The sequence below is a fragment of the Esox lucius genome, chromosome 7, assembly GCF_011004845.1.
Source record: "Esox lucius isolate fEsoLuc1 chromosome 7, fEsoLuc1.pri, whole genome shotgun sequence".
NCBI classification, from domain to species: Eukaryota; Metazoa; Chordata; class Actinopteri; order Esociformes; family Esocidae; genus Esox; species Esox lucius.
This window is the reverse complement of record NC_047575.1, coordinates 49,734,594-49,753,743: the sequence shown is the minus strand read 5'-3', so window position 1 is coordinate 49,753,743 and position 19,150 is coordinate 49,734,594. Positions and strand designations below refer to the sequence as shown.

The 19,150-nt window shown below is 42.9% G+C and overlaps 1 protein-coding gene across 2 annotated transcripts; it reads left to right on the top strand.

The window, feature by feature from the left end:
- The first annotated feature begins 816 nt into the window (after positions 1-816).
- On the top strand, positions 817-19,128 carry pigs (phosphatidylinositol glycan anchor biosynthesis, class S). 2 transcript variants are annotated; one of them, XM_010865689.3, is made up of 11 exons: positions 817-854; positions 4,790-4,929; positions 11,073-11,184; positions 11,385-11,474; positions 11,936-12,027; positions 13,238-13,478; positions 13,705-13,962; positions 14,950-15,095; positions 16,327-16,418; positions 17,142-17,352; positions 17,437-19,128. In XM_010865689.3, exons 1-11 carry the CDS (start codon positions 836-838, stop codon positions 17,713-17,715), a joined length of 1,680 nt encoding a protein of 559 aa, XP_010863991.2. In that variant the 5' UTR covers positions 817-835; the 3' UTR covers positions 17,716-19,128. The 2 variants fall into 2 exon arrangements, with proteins under 2 accessions (XP_010863991.2, XP_010863992.2); XM_010865690.4 differs by lacking the exons at positions 817-854; positions 4,790-4,929 and adding an exon at positions 10,893-10,958.
- The last annotated feature ends 22 nt before the right edge of the window (positions 19,129-19,150 follow it).

Genomic DNA, 19,150 nt, shown 5'->3' with positions numbered 1-19,150 from the left:
CATTGCACATTTATACATCCCACATATAAAATACTTTTCACTTGTAAATCTTCTGCACTCATCTATTTGCACTTCTGGTTAGATGCTAACTGCATTTCGTTGTACTGTATTACAATAAAGTTGAATCTAATCAAAACGAAACAATGGGAGAAATCTTTGCCAATGGGTGTTTGAAAAGTATTGAATAAAGGGTCTGAATATATGTACATGCAATATTCCAGTTTTTATTTTCAATAAGTTGGCATAGATTTCTAAAAAGCTTGTTTTACTATGTGTGTAGATTTTAATCAGTTGTGTGTAGACTGATGGCAAAATAGTCATGAATCAATTATAAATGTAGTCTAAAACACTATAAAATGCATAGATATAGTAAAAGTCTTAATACTTCCCAAAATGCACTGGATGAAAAAAAAAGATTGGATTTATTAAAATTCAACACTTTTTTATTGATCGGGTAATTGCAATTACTTGACAATATAAAGAAACATATGATCTTAAGATCTTCAAAGACGTCACAAAGATTCTTAAGGTTCTGCCAGCAATGATACGGGCTACAGAACAGTCTGGGCTACAAACAAGACTCGTTTTCGTTAGTTATATAAAATTTGCTAATCAAACAATTCAATTTCCACTAAACCTTACATTGCAGTGTTCGGGAGCTGGTACGGCAAACCACAACTTATTGGCCCTTTCAAGGTTCCGTATTTCTCCACTTCCTGGTAAATATTTAATGTCAGCCTTCTGATTCATGATTGGATACTATATAGAATTGCGAGCTTTGATTGGACAACAGTCTCTCATGAGGTCCTAGCCCCGCCCAGTTGCATTGAGGGAGATGGCAACGGTTGAAGTCGGTGAGTGACTATCAAAATGTGTTATTTTCTTTAAACGACCGTAACTGTAGAAATATTAACACACACACAGACCAGTCTTTAAGAAGAGACCACAAGACAGCGGTTATAAACGTATATGGTTTAATCTCTGTTTGATTGTGTTTTTCGCTTAGGCACCTATCCTAGATAGCAACAACTTCAGCTAACTAGGTTCCTTCCAGTGTGTATCTAGCTGTTTACAGTGCAATATATTGAGCCTTATTAGTTTTCATATACAGTCTGTAGCACTACTGACTACAGTTGACCAGTCAGTTATTAAAGTCAGTTAAGTATATCAGCAGCATTACCATCATCATTTCAAGGTGACTGATCAGCTAAAATAATCATGATCATTACAACCTGATCAGTCAGTTACTATGATGAGGATGACATCACAAGATGACCAGTCAGTTGCTATGATGAGGATAACATCACATGCTGACTGACCAATTACTTACAATAATGAGGATAACGTCGTAAAAGCTAACCAGCCAGTTGCAATAATGAGGTTGTCGTCATCATCAACGCCTCATCACAGCCGGCTACTGTATTAAAATTCGGAAATGCCGTCAAGTCTGAAGCTTCGTTGACCACCTATTCCCACTGGCGGCACTAATGCTCCCGTTCCATGTAGTCTTTCCCACAGAACCTCCAGATATTTCTGGATTCCCCTGACCAAACAGCGACTCCAAGGGGAAATAAAAGCAGTTGTTCTTTTAATGGCCAAACCAACGAGTGTCCTGTTACCCCTTTATCTCCCAATGTCCTCCAAAGCAAATCTGATGTTGTTCTGTTTTTTTATGTGCTTGCTCAACCAAAAAGTATATGCTGTAATCCTTATCAGGGTCCAACCTTAACTTTTTTGTCTCAAATCTACTGGCCGGGAATGTATTTTCACTGCCCCAAACTGAATTTTAAAAAACATTATATAATTGTATTTTGCACATATCCATCTTCTTCCGCTTATCCGGGGCCGGGTATGTAAGTATTATATCATCAGAATATTGATTTATATCACAGATTTGCATGTGATGAGACATGAGCTGATACAAGCAATTGCTGTTTACATAAATATGATGCAACGCACATCATTTCTTTTTAAAAAATGGTTATCAAAATATTAGCTAGTATAATACCGTTATCATCTTTTCATGGAGATGCTTGCTGATTTGATTTGACATAAAAGTATGAAATTAAAATAATTGAGTTAATATATTTATGGTAACATAAATATGGCCCAATACAGTACTTCCACTAGTTGGTTGACTGACTTCTGTGTCACTGCTACCAAGCGCTTAGGCAGGCGTAGTTAGCATGACACTTACTGTCAAGCCATGTCCGTATGGTTTCTAACCATATTTAACGGTCATGGACGTAGCAACACTTTGTTTTTTCCCCCATTTATCATGAGCTGAACTCAAAGATGTACATAAAAGGGCCTATTTCTCTCAAGTATTGTTCACAAATCTGTCTAAATCTGTATTAGTGAGAAGCTCATCTGCATGCTCGTTGTCCTCATCGGGGTCTCGACCTGACTGCAGTTTGTCGTTGTAACCAAATTGAGTGGGCAAATGCTCACATTAGATGGCGTCTGGCACTTTGGAAAGGTTTTCTATTGACGGATGAATCCCGGTTTTCACTGTACAGGGCAGATGGCAGACAGCGTGTATGGCGTCGTGTGGGTGAGCGGTTTGCTGATGTCAACGTTGTGGATGGAGTGGCCCTTGGTGGCGGTGGGGTTATGGTATGGGCAGGTGTGTGTTATGGACAACAAACACAGGTGCATTTTATTGATGGCATTTTGAATGCACAGAGATACCGTGACGAGATCCTGAGGCCCTTTGTTGTGCCATTCATCCACGACCATCACCTCATGTTGCAGCATGATAATGCACTGCCCCATGTTGCAAGGATCTGTACACAATTCCTGGAAGCTGAAAACATCCCAGTTCTTGCATGGCCAGCATACTCACCAGACATGTCACATTGAGCATGTTTGGGATGCTCTGGATCGGCGTATACGACAGCGTATTCCAGGTCCTGCCAATATCCAGCAACTTTGCACAGCCATTGAAGAGGAGCGAACCTACTTTTCACAGGCAACAATCAACAACCTGATCAACTCTATGCGAAGGAGATGTGTTGCACTGTGTGAGGCAAATGGTGGTCATACCAGATACTGACTTGTTTTCAGACCCCCCCAATACAGTGAAACTGCACATTTTAGAGTGGCCTTTTATTGTGGCCAGCCCAAGGCACACCTGTGCAATAATCATGCTGTCTAATCAGCATCTTAATATGCCACACCTGTGAGGTGGATGGATTATCTCGGCAAAGAAGTGCTCACTAACACAGATCTAGACATATTTTTGAACAATATTTGAGAGAAATAGGCCTTTTGTGCACATAGAGAAAGTCTTAGATCTTTGAATTCAGCTCATGATAAATGGGGGCAAAAACAAAAGTGTTGCGTTTATAATTTTGTTCAGTGTAGTTTTTCGCTTTTGGCTTTGCCCTACCTCATTCATTCGGAGCAGGCAGACGTTCATTTGTGCAGGCGCGGGGTTGTCAACAGCCCGTTTGGTCACAATACACGCGATATGCCGCAGGGACTTAAGAGCAGGTTTTAGGGAAGTTGTTATTTCCCTTAATAAACGACTGTCTTATCGGGTTTCGTCGGGAACGCACAACATGAATGGCAGTATGTGTGTCCCTTGACGTTATCGTTTTCGACCCATGGAACCTGTTCATTTCACGAAAACAAAAATTTACGCGTTTGATTTGCCTCGTACGATACCATATTTGGGTCCTGCTCTAGAGCCAAATTGAGCTAAAATGTATTGACTAAGAAAATTCAAACGTAAATGAAATATTTCATAGTATGAAAAAACTAAATTCAATCGTATGAAAAAAAAAATATTCAAGCATGGAAAATGTGTATGCTAAAATCATTAAATTGACTAAAATGACTTTGTTCAAACAAGTTTTTTCCACGTTCGCTTCTTACGATTTCAATTTCGCCCCACCTTCGTTCGAGTCGTGTTTTCTCAAAACCAAGTTTTGAGCCTTTATTGGCGTGGAGGCGGGGCTTTATCTGGGCGTTGAATTCTCGCTCCCGATTAGCCACGAATCACACCATTATAAAAAGTCATAGAATGAAGTTTGGAAGAAATTGTCATCGACTGAATTTAGTTTTTTCATACTATGAAATATTTAATTTACGTTTGAATTTTCTTACAGTCTGATGTTAGGTCTTACTGGCCCTGGGCCAGCGGGCCATCATTAATGTTGAATCCTGCTTTATGCCCCTGAGGGAATACTTTTTCTGGTCTTCTAACTTGATTGAGCTCACAGACGTCCGAACCGCCACAAGGACTAGACGAGGCAACAATATCTGAATACTAACCCATGAAAACTGTGCTGTGGTGGCTATTTGCTCTGCCCTCTGTGGGACTGTGAGCATGATTCAAACCCTGGTCTCACAATGACACAGCTAACTGTGAGGCGTTATCTTTAGGGGCATTTTAGACCAATTTCCAACCTTATTGTCTCATCCAGGCTTCAGAGCTGGCCAGGGGTGGACATCAGCAACTCTGAATGTCCTTAAGGACTTCATACAGTGGCTGTCAGAAGTATTCTCCCACTTTGGACCCCACATTCTGTTACAAAATGAAATTAAAAATAGTTTTTAAATTGAGATATCTTTGGATGTTCTTTGTTAAACCACACTGTTTATCTGTTGTTTAAAATCAGGCTATTTTAGGAACTATTTAAAAAAAGTCTTAACACACCTTTTCTCGCTTGTGCGTGCGTGCGTGTGTGTGTGTGTGTGTGTGCGTGCGTGCGTGTGTGCGTGCCTGTGTGCGTGCGTGTGTGCGTGCGTGCGTGTGTGCGTGCGTGTGTGTAATGTGTTGCAGAGCGTCATCGAGGCCGTCTGGCGGCCCTGGCCATAGCGGCAGTAGTGATCGCTGTAGGAGTTCCTCTATGGTGGAAAACTACTGAGACATACAGAGCCTGGTTACCTGTTGCTCAAATCAACGAGCTAGCTCAGCTACAGGTAACTATTAACCAGCTAGCTCAGCTACAGGTAACTATTAACCAGCTAGTTCAGCTACAGGTAACTATTAACCAGCTAGTTCAGCTACGGGTTACTGTTAACCAGCTAGCTCAGCTACGGGTAACTGTTAACCAGCTAGCTCAGCTACGGGTAACTGTTCACCAGCTAGCTCAACCAGGTAACTACAACCTGTTGATTCACATTCGCTTATGCTTCCTAACTGGACAGATTGGTATCCCTGAAGTTGAATTGACTAGGTGTTATCCTGTGATGATTACGTGTTCCCATAATTATTTTGAGCAGTGTATTAACCAGCTAGCTCATGTACCAATAAATATTAACCAGCTAGCTCATGTACAGGTTACTATTTATCAGCTAGTTCAGCTACAGGTCAATATTTACCAGATAGCTTATTTACATGTGACTGTTGGCCAGCCAGCGCAAGCTACAGGTAACTATGAGCCATCTACAACCCTGTTTCCAAAAAAGTTGGAAATCTATGTAAAATGTAAAGAAAAACATTGCATTGATGTGCAAATCATTTTAACCCTACATTCAATATAAAATTGTACAAAGACAACATGAGAAATGTTATTGTTTCTTGAAAAATACTATATATGCCCATTTTGAATTTCATCCCAGCAACATGTTTCAAAAAAGCTGGGACAGGGGTAACAAAAGACTGAAAAATTGTGTAATGCTAAAAAACTAAACCTCGAGGAACATCACGCAGCAAATAAGGTAAATTGGCAACAGGTCAGTATCATGATTGGTTATTAAAAGAGCATTCCAGAGAGGATGAGTCTTTCAGAGGTAAAGATGGGGAGGGGTTTTTGACTCTGTGAAAGACTGCGCTGGTAAATAGTGCAACAATTTCAGAATAACGTATCACAACGTAAAATTGAAAAGAGTTTGGTGTAGTGATGGGAAATTCTACTCACTTGACTGATCTTTTCAAATCGTTCAGGAGAAGGAACAAACCTTTAGACTAATTATGTTCATTTGAGTCAGCCCTCCCCGGGGAAGTCTAGCAGACCCTCAAATAACTGTCTAAGTTGGGCTACACTTGTTATGAAGATGGAAATAGGAAGGAACCTTAGTCCCACTCTTAATTCTAACTAAGAGCAAATGCTACACCATATCATGCTTTACAGCCATTAACAAAACCATGTTCACTATGTGTATTATTAAAAGATTTTAAAAAAGTCTGACTGCAGGCCACGGGGCATGAATTATTGTACAAAAAACACACAAGCCCAACAAATTGTCCAGAGGCAAAATCAAGGTTCAATTTATATTGAAAGAAATCATTAGGAAATAGTAATAAAAGTTTATTCTAAACGTAATTATATTTATCCAATCATTACAACTTTTAAAATGTAATAGATCATCTAATAAATGTTAATAGACCTTATCATTTTTTTGCGTTAATTCTGTATACTAAGGCTGATAATGAGAGATTCAAACGATTAAAAGACTTCTGCTACCTTCTCCTTAGTCATTGTCGTTCCTTACAGTGATCCAAAAGATTTGTTCACAGGATGAAAAGGACCATGAGAAAAAGTTTATTAACAAATCTGATCAGTTTAGTCGAGTCCTGACAGTTACAGTATTACCAATAGACATAACTGTCACAATGTTGGATGGAGGCAGGACACAAGAGCAGGGAGAACAGAGAACATTTAATAAATGAAACAAAACAGACAGAAACGAAACAGAATACTTAATAAAAGGCCTAGGACTTTGATTTTCCGTGCTTTCCTCAGGCATTGTGTATGGTAGGTAGATTTCTTGCACGAAGGGGAGATGGCAGCCATTGATGTGCTCCGCATACTTTACCATCCTCTGGAGGGACTTGCAGTGCCGTACCAGGCAGTAATGCAGCCTGTGAGGATGCTTTTCATGGTGCGCCTGTAGAAGTTGGTTTTTGCAGACATGCCAAATTTCTAGTCTCCTCACAGAGTATAGCCGTTTATGGGCAGTTTTCACTGCCGGGTTCGCTTGTCTGGACTGAGTGAGCTCATCCTTGATGAACACACAGAGAAACTTGAATTTCTCGTGACTCTCCACTTCAGCTCCATTGATGTGTATGGGGGCATGACACTCCCCCGCCACTTCCTGAAGTCCACGATCATCTCTTTAGTCGTACAGACGTTGAGAAGTTGTTGTCCTGGCACCATGTAGCCAGGTTCCTTACCTCTTCTCTGTACGCAGTCTCATTAATGTTGGAGATGAGACCCAGGATGGTTGTGTCATCTGTGAGTTTGAGGATGATGTTGGAGCTGTGTGTGGCCACGGAGTCATGTGTGAACAGGGAGTACAGGAGGGGACTGAGTACACAGCCCTGGGGGGCTCCGGTGCTAAGGGTCAGTGCAGAGGAGGTGAGGTTGCCCATTCTCACCACCTGGGGTCTGCCCGTCAGGAAGTCCAAGATACAATTGCAAAGGGAGGTGTTAAGTCCCAGGGTCCTGAGCTTAGGAACAAGCTTGGTGGGCACAATAGTGACTGCTCGGTAATGGCGGATTGCAGTATCCTGTCCGAGATCTGCATAGAATAACGGCACGTTTGCCCCTCTTCTTTCTCTTCCATTGGCGTATTGGTAAACAGATCAGTGGCAGAAAAGAAGAATTGCAGCAGTGAGTAGAGTAAAAGTCTGTGTTCAGTGATGAACGAAAATCCAAAAGTGCTTGTAGATCATACTGTATGAGCGATAGTGCAGCATGAACAAAAATTCAAACAATAGTAAGCAAAAAAACTGTGTAGTAAATGAGGAGCCATTGTCAATGCAACCTTTCTCTCTGGCAACCATTCATTCTCACCTGACCCCAGTCTGTCAGGTTAGACAACTTCACCTCCTCCATCCTGATCCTGAACACTGGTGTTCCACAAGGCTGTGTGCTGAGCCCCCTCCACCCTGATCCTGAACACTGGTGTTCCACAAGGCTGTGTGCTGAGCCCCCTCCACCCTGATCCTGAACATTGGTGTACCACAAGGCTGTGTGCTGAGCCCCCTCCACCCTGATCCTGAACACTGGTGTTCCACAAGGCTGTGTGCTGAGCCCCCTCCACCCTGATCCTGAACACTGGTGTTCCACAGGGCTGTGTGCTGAACCCCCTCCATCCTGATCCTGAACACTGGTGTTCCACAGGGCTGTGTGCTGAACCCCCTCCATCCTGATCCTGAACACTGGTGTTCCACAAGTTCCTACGGCATCGTCAAGTTCACAGACAACACCATGGTGGTAGGCCAGATCAGTGACAATGATGAGTCTGCCTACAGGGAGGAGGTCAAGTGCCTGGCGGCATGGTGCGCTGACAACAACCTGGCCCTCAATCCAGAGAAGACCAAGGAGCTCATTGTGGATTACAGGAAGTCTGAAGTTTGCAGTCACGCCCCAGCTCTCATCGATGGCTCTGATGTGGAGCGTGTCCAGGTTCAAATTCCTGGGTGTCCACATCTCATAGGACCTCTCCTGGACCCTCAACACCTCAACCCTGGTCAAAAAGGCGCAGCAGCGCCTGTACTTCTTTAGGAGGCTGAAGAAGGCCCACTTGTCTTCCCAGATCCTTGTGAACTTTTACCGCTACACAATCAAGAGCATTTTGATGAACTGTGCCACTGTGTGGTTTGGCTGAAAGCCCTGCAACAGGTGGTGAAAACCGCCCAGCACATCACTGGTGCCCAGATTCCCAGCCATCGTAGACCTCCAGCACATCACTGGTGCCCAGATTCCCAGCCACCGTAGACCTCCTGCGCAAGCGGCATCTGCATAGGGCATGCAGCATCATCAGAGACTTTTCACACCCATGCAACGAACTGTTTGCCCTCCTCCCATCAGGCAGGTGGTACAGGTCTCTTCGTTCCCGCACCAGAAGGCTCAACAGTTCCTTTCCATCTACTGCATCACTAACAAGGGATTGTGTAATACATCCAACCACACACCCAGCCAAATATAGTATTACACAATCCCTCTCCAAAGATAATGAGCACAAGCAAATTACCAACAATAACATCAAAATAGTTTTTGATAATATTAGATAATGTCCTTTACATTTACTTAAGCTCTAACCGTTTCTCAGTGTGCTCCACCTTATAATATTCTTTAACTTATGTAAAGTATTATTGAAGTAGATATTGTTCCTCATAATTTCCCCAACAAAGTTTTTACCTTTGAAAATGTAGCCTACACAATACAAACTAAAACTATAGACACTCTGTAGACCTTAATCAGAGGTTTTATTGTTGCAGCCAAATGTGACTTGTGACATGTGACTTGAAAACAATGACTTGGTCCCACCCACAATGAAACATACCCACCCGCCCACCGCGCATAGTGCTGCCTCTCAGTGACCTTGTTGCACTACTCCCTTGTACTACTTGTCTACCTCATGAACCTCAATGCTGCTATCCCTGTATCTCAGTTTCACATGCCACCGTCAACTTGCCTGCACTGCACATTTAGAATTACCATTTGCATTTGCCTCATTGCACAACTGTTCATTTCCCACTTGTACATACATATACTTAATACTTGTAAATGTTCTGCCCTCCCATATTTGCCTTCATTGCTCATTTAGAATTGCCATTAGCACTGTATTTGCCTTCATTTCACATTGTAAGATGGTCGAGGGTGCTTTCCAGAACATCCACTAGAGTTTGTGTTAACTTTAATTTCATTACGGAGCCCGTGGGCCGTCAGCTTTGCGTTTTGTTCTCTACAGATGCACGTATTCAGTCATTAACAACTTATTTTCTGATTCACCCTCGACATCACAACACCTGTCAAAGTCACACCCTTTTTACCACCACCACTCATGTGCTCGGCAGTAAAACCCTCTCCTCTTTAAAGATGGCCTACTTCCTCTCCCAGGGCAGAAGAAGTAGGCCACCACAATCAGCGTGTTCTCCCGCTGAACGGGAAAAGGTGCAGCGCCACCTCCAGCAGTGGTCACCCACTGGTACTGCAACATAAATCAGAAACTAACAAATCTCCACCCCACAGTTATTTACACGTTGCAAAACTCAGCGGCTCAACTTTGCAACTACTTCATCTGTCACAACATCTATACATTCCACTTGTAACATACACTATACTTAATACTTCTAAATAACATGCCCTCTTCTATTTGGACTTCTGGTTAGATGCTAACTGCATTTTATTTTACTGTACTTGTACTGGTCGATGACGAAGTTAAATCTTATGTAATCTAAAATCTCATAATCTACAGTACATAATATCATTAAAAGATTCCTAGAAATCAGAGAAATCTCTGTACGCAAGGGACAAGACCGAAAATCAATATTGGATGGCCGTGATCTTCAGGCCCTCAGGCTGCACTGCGTTAAAAATGGACACGATTCTGTAGTGGAAATCACTGCATGAGCTCAGGAAAACTTCCAAACTCCATTGTCTGTGAACACAGTATGTCCACAAATGCAAGTTAAAACTCTACCATGCAAAGAAACCATATATAAACAAGATCCAGAACTGCTGCCACCTTCTCTGGGCCCGAGTTCATTTAAGATGGACTGAGGTGAAGTGAAAAACTGTCCTGTGGTCTGACAAATCAAAATTTAAAAATCCTTTAGTAAAAACATGACAAAGGAAACCCCGAACTAGTGAGTAGCTGAAATCCTTTATCAAGCAAGAATGGGAAAACATTTAACTTCAAAACTAAAGCAGTTGGTCTCCTCAGTACCCCAACGCTTACAGAGTGTTGTTGAAAGAAGAGGTGATGCAACCCAGTTGTAAACATGCCCATGCCCCAATGTTTTTGAAATGTGTTGCTGGCATCAAATTCAAAATGGGCATGTATTCTTCAAGAAACAATAAAATGTCTCAGTTTCAACATTTGATATGTTGTCTTAGAACTATCTTCAATTATATATAGGGATAAGTGATTTGCACATGATTGCTTTCTGTTTTTATTAGCTTGTTATGCAGCATCCCAACTTTTTTGTTATCCAACAAGCTCAACTGAAGATTTACCAGCGAGTTAGTTACATGCGACAACTAGCTTAGCTACAGGTAACTTCTAAATACCTATATCTGCTACTAACTAACTATTAACCAGCTCTAGCTCGTGTGTGTGTGTGTGTGTGTGTGTAAAGGTGCGTTACTAGTTAACCTTTTTGGTTTCAGCTCCAGCTGAGTGTGGAGGTTGAGGTGGTGTTCTCTAAAGGAACTCTGACTGCTGAACACCAGAAGAAGATTCCGCCTTCTAACACACGTCAGGAGGAACACGTTGTGGACGGTGAGATCAGAGGGGAGGAGTATTTGGGTGGGGGTGGGGTGGAGGTGTATCGGAGGGGAGGAGTATTTGGGTGGGGGTGGGGAGGAGTATTTGGGTGGGGGTGGGGTGGAGGTGTATGTGGCTGGTTCAGCATGTACAGATGAAACAAAAGGACTGACTACATAGTAAAACCTAATTCCTTCTGTCTCTCTGTCCCTCAGAGACCACCAGGTTGAGGTACAGGTATGAGACAAGGTACAGAACCGCTACCATCATGGAGGAGGACGCCCTGAACCAGTCTACAGCTGCAGGTTAGTGGATGTCTGAGCTTCCCTCAGACTGGCGAGGACGAACTTTCCACAAACTGTTTGTGATCTATATCTCCTGTTAATACGCTCCCTTTTACAGACTTCCTTTCACTCCTCCCTCCCTCCTGTCTCCCACATAGAGGGTGACATCTCCCTCCCTCCTGTCTCCCACATAGAGAGTGACATCTCCCTCCCCCCTGTCTCCCACATAGAGAGTGACATCTCCATCCCCCCTGTCTCCCACATAGAGGCTGACATCTCCCTCCCCCCTGTCTCCCACATAGAGGCTGACATCTCCCTCCCCCCTGTCTCCCACATAGAGGCTGACATCTCCCTCCCCGCTGTCTCCCACATAGAGGCTGACATCTCCCTCCCTCCTGTCTCCCACATAGAGGCTGACATCTCCCTCCCTCCTGTCTCCCACATAGAGGCTTATCTCTCTCTCCCTCCTGTCTCCCATATAGAGGCTGACATCTCCCTCCACATGCTCAGTGAGAGCCCAAGTGGCTCCGTGGTCATCTATGTTGTCCCAGAATCCTCCACAGTCCTACCGGAGGTGAGAACACACATCTAACTGGGTCTGATAGCCAGTTGATTTCCTAGGGATTATCTGAGGTTGCCAGGTGAATGACTTGGGATTTGTCAGCCTTGTCTGATTACCTGAATCCCTTTGATACTGTGTGGGTGGGGAGTTCCTTCTGTGCTCTATTATCTTGGGGTACAATTTCATATTTATTTTTCGTAGTTCTCCCAGAATGAGCGCTCAAAAGCTTTTCATGGTAGTGTACATTTGATTTTGCAGCACATTTATTAATTTAGCAGACGTTGTTATAACTAAATTGGAAGTGCAATGAAGTTGTTATAACTAAATTGGATATATTGAAATTGGGAAGAATGGTGGCTACTGGAATGAAAAAAGAGCAAAAAGTAGAGAGATTAAAACAAAATGTGACAATTATGTGTAGATTGAAGATTGAGGTGATGTTGGAGATTGAGGTGAGGCAGCACATACCATAGATGAGAAATATGTAACTTTATTTTAGTCCAAGAGATTAATTTATAATCTGTTTCCATTTTGGGACGCTGCATAAAATGCTAATAAAAACCGAATGCAATGCTTTGCAAATCATATATACCTATATTTAATTTAAAATAGTGTCTAATAGAGTATTTTAATTATATTATGTACCATAGATGATGAGATATCCAAATTCTTAGCAAATTTTTGTTGAGAAAAAAACATTCTTAAATTGTTGCACTATTTGCCCACACAGTCTTTAACAGAGTGGTGAACCCCTCCCCATCCTCACTTCTGACAGACCCATCCTCTCTGAAATGATCTTTTAATACCCAATCATGTTACTGACCTGTTGCCAGTTGACCAAATGAGTTGTGTGATATTCCACCAGGTTTAGTTCATTAGCATTACACAACTTTTCCAGTCTTTTTTTGCCTCTGTCCCAACTTTTTGAAACATGTTGCTGGCATGAAATTCAAAGTGGGCATATAGAATATGCAATAATTTTTTTTTTCTCAGTTTCAACATTTGATATGTTGTCTTTGTAATATTTTATATTACATATGGGGTTAAAATGATTTGCACATCATTGCATTCTGTTTTTATTTACATTTTACGCAGTGTCCCAACTTTTTTGGAAACTGGGTTTTATGTCTTTGTCCTGTTTCTTAATTGGCTGTGTGTCTGTCAACCAATCAGAAGTTTCACAGTGGGTCCTCTTGAGTGTGTTGGTCATAATGTGTTCCAGGGTGTGAGTGTGTATGTGGGCCAGAGGCGGACTGCGTTGTTGCGTGCTGGCGGGCAGATGAGAGTGGCAGTGGCCCTGAAGGAGGTGTTGGCCAGCCTGGAGACATGGATCAAACAGGTGCTTCAGGTGATGTCTTTCAGCCATGGTGACATCACAGCAGCCCTCAGCGACCGCGTGCGTCCAGGCGACAGGAGCAGAGAGGGTCTGGCCGACAGCATGCGAGCATTCAAGTCTAGCCCAGGTTAGTATGGACACACACATGCAGACCAACACACGCAGAAACACACACACAGACAAGAACAGACACACACACACGCAGACACACAAACACACACGCAGACAAGCACAGACACACGCAGAAACACACGCAGACACACTCACATGCAGACACACACACACACACATGCAGACACACACCCAGACAGAGACACATTAATTTTGTGTGCAACATGCCTTTCTCTCCCCAGGTTATGAGATCACCTTCAGTCTGTTGAACCCTGACCCCACCTCTCACCTCCTCCACTGGGATGTAGAAGCAGCCATCAGCAGCTACATCCAGCCTCTCCTCTCCAAGATGGCCCCTGTGGCCAACTTCAGTATTGACTCCCAGATCCTCTACTACGCTGTTCTGGGGGTCAACCCTAGATATGACCCCACACTCAACGCATACACACTCAACGCTGACAGCTTATCTCATGTCATTAACCCAGTGGAGGCCAGACTGGGTGAGAACACACACGCACAGTGTCATATTACACACACTGCAACATATTAAACACATATTGCACACAGTGTCATATTACACACACACACACAGTGTGTTATTACACACACACAGTGTGTTATTACACACACACAGTGTGTTATTACACACACACAGCGTCTTAAAACACACACACAGCGTCTTAAAACACACACACAGCGTCTTATTACACACAGCAACATATTACACACAGTATCATATTACACACAGCAACATATTACACACATCATCATATTACACACAGCATCATATTACACACAGTATCATATTACACACAGCAACATATTACACACAGTATCATATTACACACAGTATCATATTACACACAGTATCATATTACACACAGCAACATACTACACAAAGCATTATTTTACACATAGCATCATGACACTGTGCAACACACACAGCTTCATGTTACACACACAGCTTCATGTTACACACACACACACACACAGCATCTTATTACACATATACAAGGCATCTTATTACACACACACAGTGTGTTATTACACACACACACACACAGCGTCTTATTACGCACACACAGCGTCTTATTACGCACACACAGCGTCTTATTACGCACACACAGCGTCTTATTACGCACACACAGCGTCTTATTACGCACACACAGCGTCTTATTACACACACACACAGCGTCTTATTACACACACATAGCATCATATTACACACAACAACATATTACACACATTACATACACACACACACAGCGTCACATTACACACAAATAAACCCAGTTCCTACCAGTCCTGGTGACATTCAGGTCATGTATGTACTGATGTTTGGAGACGTCTGACTGTGTTCTTTGACATCATCTGCTAATGGCCATGTGCAATCTATTTCCAGGTTTACAGGGCATGCTGTTTGATCACTAGCCCATGTGACTTTATTACTGTGTGTGTGTGTGTTTGTGTGTTTTTATTGTGTCCAGGCTCCAGCGCTGCGTCCTCCAACCCAGTGTTGAATTTCCTGCTGTATGTTCCAGACTCACGCCACTCCCCCCTCCACATCACAGACCATCGCAGACACACCGTCCCATCCAACGCCTTCAGCTCCCCTCGCTGGGGAGGAATTATGGTAAAACACAGATCAGAATACAGAACAAGTAATAGTCGATATAACCAGTGGACATAGTCGATATAACCAGTGAAAATAGTCGATATAACCAGTGGACATAGTCGATATAACCAGTGGACATAGTCGATATAACCAGTGGACATAGTCGATATAACCAGTGGACATAGTCGATATAACCAGTGGACATAGTAGATATAACCAGTGAACATACTCGATATAACCAGTGGACATAGTCGATATAACCAGTGGACATAGTCGATATAACCAGTGGACATAGTCGATATAACCAGTGGACATAGTCGATATAACCAGTGGACATAGTCGATATAACCAGTGGACATAGTAGATATAACCAGTGAACATAGTCGATATAACCAGTGGACATAGTCGATATAACCAGTGGACATAGTCGATATAACCAGTGGACATAGTCGATATAACCAGTGGACATAGTCGATATAACCAGTGGACATAGTCGATATAACCAGTGGACATAGTCGATATAACCAGTGGACATAGTCGATATAACCAGTGTCATTACCAAGGTTTATGTTCAAAATTTGAATGTTATTTGTTAAAACGTTTCTAACATTGGCCTAAAATCCCTTATTCAGATTGGAAACATGAATTTGGAATCAAAATTGTGTGCAAGAACATCGTTGTGTATAAAAGATAATTGCGATCTGGCTCAAATAATGAGCGTTTGTGTTTTATTGCTGTTTAAATGTAAGTTGTTATGACTATTTAAAACATATGTCTGGTAACTGTTCTATATGGCCGGAATTCTGCAATTCTAATGGCCATATTACCCGCCCAAAATAAAGTCTAGCATAAACTCTGGCCGGTGCTGACCCGTGTATTTGACGCACCTGAACCTGTCTGAGATTTGGCTGATAGGCAGACTGCTGGGATCTGGCTGATAGGCAGACTGCTGGGATTTGGCTGATAGGCAGACTGCTGAGATTAGGCAGATGGCCAGACTGATTTTGGTGTTCCTCAAGAGCTAAAATTATATTCTGGACAATGACCTTTTCTTTGTACTTTGCCCAGACAGGATGTCAAAGATATTGATCTCCAATCACTTTTGTCTCCCAGACAGTGGTTCTCGCCTTTATTAAATTTTTGCAATTAGCTAATACAATGCAAAAAGAATTCCTCAGATCAAATTTAAAAAGTAGACAGTGACCAGTGATCATAATGTACATAGTACAGGTGTGTGTGTGTTTTCCAGGTTTATAATGTGAACGCCAGTGGCACTGAGCTCCCTGTTGATGTCCACATAGACATGAGAAGAGTGATGGGAGTCTTCCTGCCTCAGCTACGGTTCGTTGCTCTCATTCTGTCTGCTCATAAATGTGTGGATATGTGCTGGTTTTAGTGTGTGTAAAGAGGTTTGTGTTAATATGTTTGTGTGTGTGCAGCGATGTGTTTTTGTGAATTTGTTTTTGCCGGATCGTGTATGCCGAGCCAGCCAAGAAGTCGCTTACTGAGTGCCTGTCTGACTGACTGACAAGCCCTTGTTAAATAGCATTGTGGTTAGAGAGGACTGCCATGTGGGCGACCGGGGTTCGATCCCCGCCACAGACACTTGGCGTGATGTTAATGCGTGACAAAATGATCTAATGTCGAGAAACAACATTTTATGATGAGGTAGTATGTCCCAATCGGTCCCTAAAGTAATGTCTTTCTAATTTAACACAGTGAATGTAGTGTATCAACCCTGTTATACCTGTTGGTTTGGATGTTAGCTAAATGTAGGGAACTATTTTCGAGAACCGTGGAGTTTCGACTAATTGGTTTAACACTGCAGAACACGGCACACGTATAGTTTAGTAGCGTAGTTGTTGAAGACACAGCCTCTAACATAGGAGACCCCGGTTCGAATCCAGCGGGGGCAACAACGTCCATTCCTCCTAGTTCAGGCCGGACGCACTAGGGTCACCTGGTTCTTTTTCTTGTTTATAGCTACATCACAGGATCGGTCCCATTTCTGAGAGGACCCCTATTCCTATATGACCTATTAACCCCTCTTTCGCCCTTTGACAGGCTGATGTTGGGTGTCCAGTCGGCAGCCCCTCCCCCTGGTTTCCTGATTGGCCCGTGTGGCAATGCGGGATTGGCTGACTGGGAGTTGGACCGCCTGATGTGGACTCGCAGTGTGGAAAACGTTGCTACAGCAACAACAACCATCACATCATTGGCCCAGTTGCTGGACCAGATCGGAAACATCGTCATCAACGACAACATCGCCGAACAGGTTTGTGTTCATTCAACCCTACGATTACTACCATTGTCATGGTGTTTTCCTACGTTTTGATTGGCTGTTGTCCTTTTCCGTCAGGTGTCGTCTGCAGTAGCCTCTCTCCAGTTGGCCGTGGGTCAGTTGGAGGTGGGGAACCTAGGTCTGGCCATGCAGTACAGTAAGGAGGCCATCCTCCAATCAGAGCGGGCCTTCTTTGACCCCTCTCTGCTCCACCTTCTCTACTTCCCTGATGACCAGAAGTTTGCCATCTACATCCCTCTGTTCCTACCCATGTGTGTCCCTATCCTGCTGTCACTGCTGAAGATGGCTTCCGAGGTCCGCCAGAGACCAGGCCAAGGACAGGCCAAGAAGGACTGACACACACACAGACAGACAGACTGAACTGGGCCAAGAAGGACTGACACACACACACACTCACACTGAACTGGGCCAAGAAGGATTGACACACACAACACACACACACACACACACACTGAACTAGGCCAAGAAGGACTAAGGGAGGGACGATAAAACTTCTCACACACACACACTGAACTGGACCAAGAAGGACTGAGGGAGGGACGATAAAACTTCTCACACACATACTGAACATGGCCAAGAAGGACTGAGGGAGGGATTATAAAAACACACACATGTTCACAATCACACACACTCTGAACTGGGTCAAGAAGGATGGACTTAACGACTGATCTGATTATGAATATGAACAATTTCTGTTGAACCTTGTGTTCAATTGTGGGCTAATTTAAGTTACAAGTGGCCTTGATCCTGTTAACTACTGGACTACTGATACTGACCTACCACGTCAACAGTGACAGTGACCTCAGGCCAGGCTTTACAGCAAACACCTGAATCCAGGGGTGGAGGCCAGGCTTTACAGCAGTCTGAAACACCTGAAGGCAGGGGTGGAGGCCAGGCTTTACAGCAGTCTGAAACACCTGAAGGCAGGGGTGGAGGCCAGGCTTCACAGCAAACACCTGAATGCAGGGGTGGAGGCCAGGCTTTACAGCAGTCTGAAACACCTGAAGGCAGGGGTGGAGGCCAGGCTTTACAGCAGTCTGAAACACCTAAAGGCAGGTGTGGAGACCAGCATCATTAGGATTTTGTACATGGATATGTTGCTACGTTTATTTGCCTGATGTGTCATTTGGGAGGAACGTGTCTTTCATATTGCAATATCAGGGTTTAGTCTGGGGTTTATATGATTTAGTTTATAATGTTTATGTTGAAAGAAATGTATGTTCTGCATTAAAGATAGACTGTTAGGGGTTGCTTAATACTGGGATACTTAGTTTCTACTGTCGTACCCCATCTGAGCCCAACATATGAGGTTGTTTTGCTCCTTTGCTTTTAAACAATGTAGAATGTACACTGTATAGACTCAACATAGTTAAAACAATACTGTTGATATTTTGAATGATCAAGCTTTTAAGCGCTCTGTTTTATGAATTATAGAGTAGTTACATTTCTCCAGGTCCATCACTAAGCTTTTTACCAAAACATAAGTGTGGTGATTGTTTCTTATTGTTCAAATTAAGGATCCCAGCTTTAAGTAAATTAACGGAATTTATATGTATTTATTGAAGTCTGGTGTACATAAACCCAGATGGGAAACTTTCTGTCTCTCTCTGTCTGACTGCTGATATGTTTGTATGGTTTTGTTTAATCTTTGTTTATATGAGATGACAATGAACATAAATTGTATTTTGTTATCGTGTTCAAATCTTGAAGTTGGTTTAGTAACATTAAATAACTTATTGTGGGAACTATTTTCTGCGTCCTGGTATTCGTC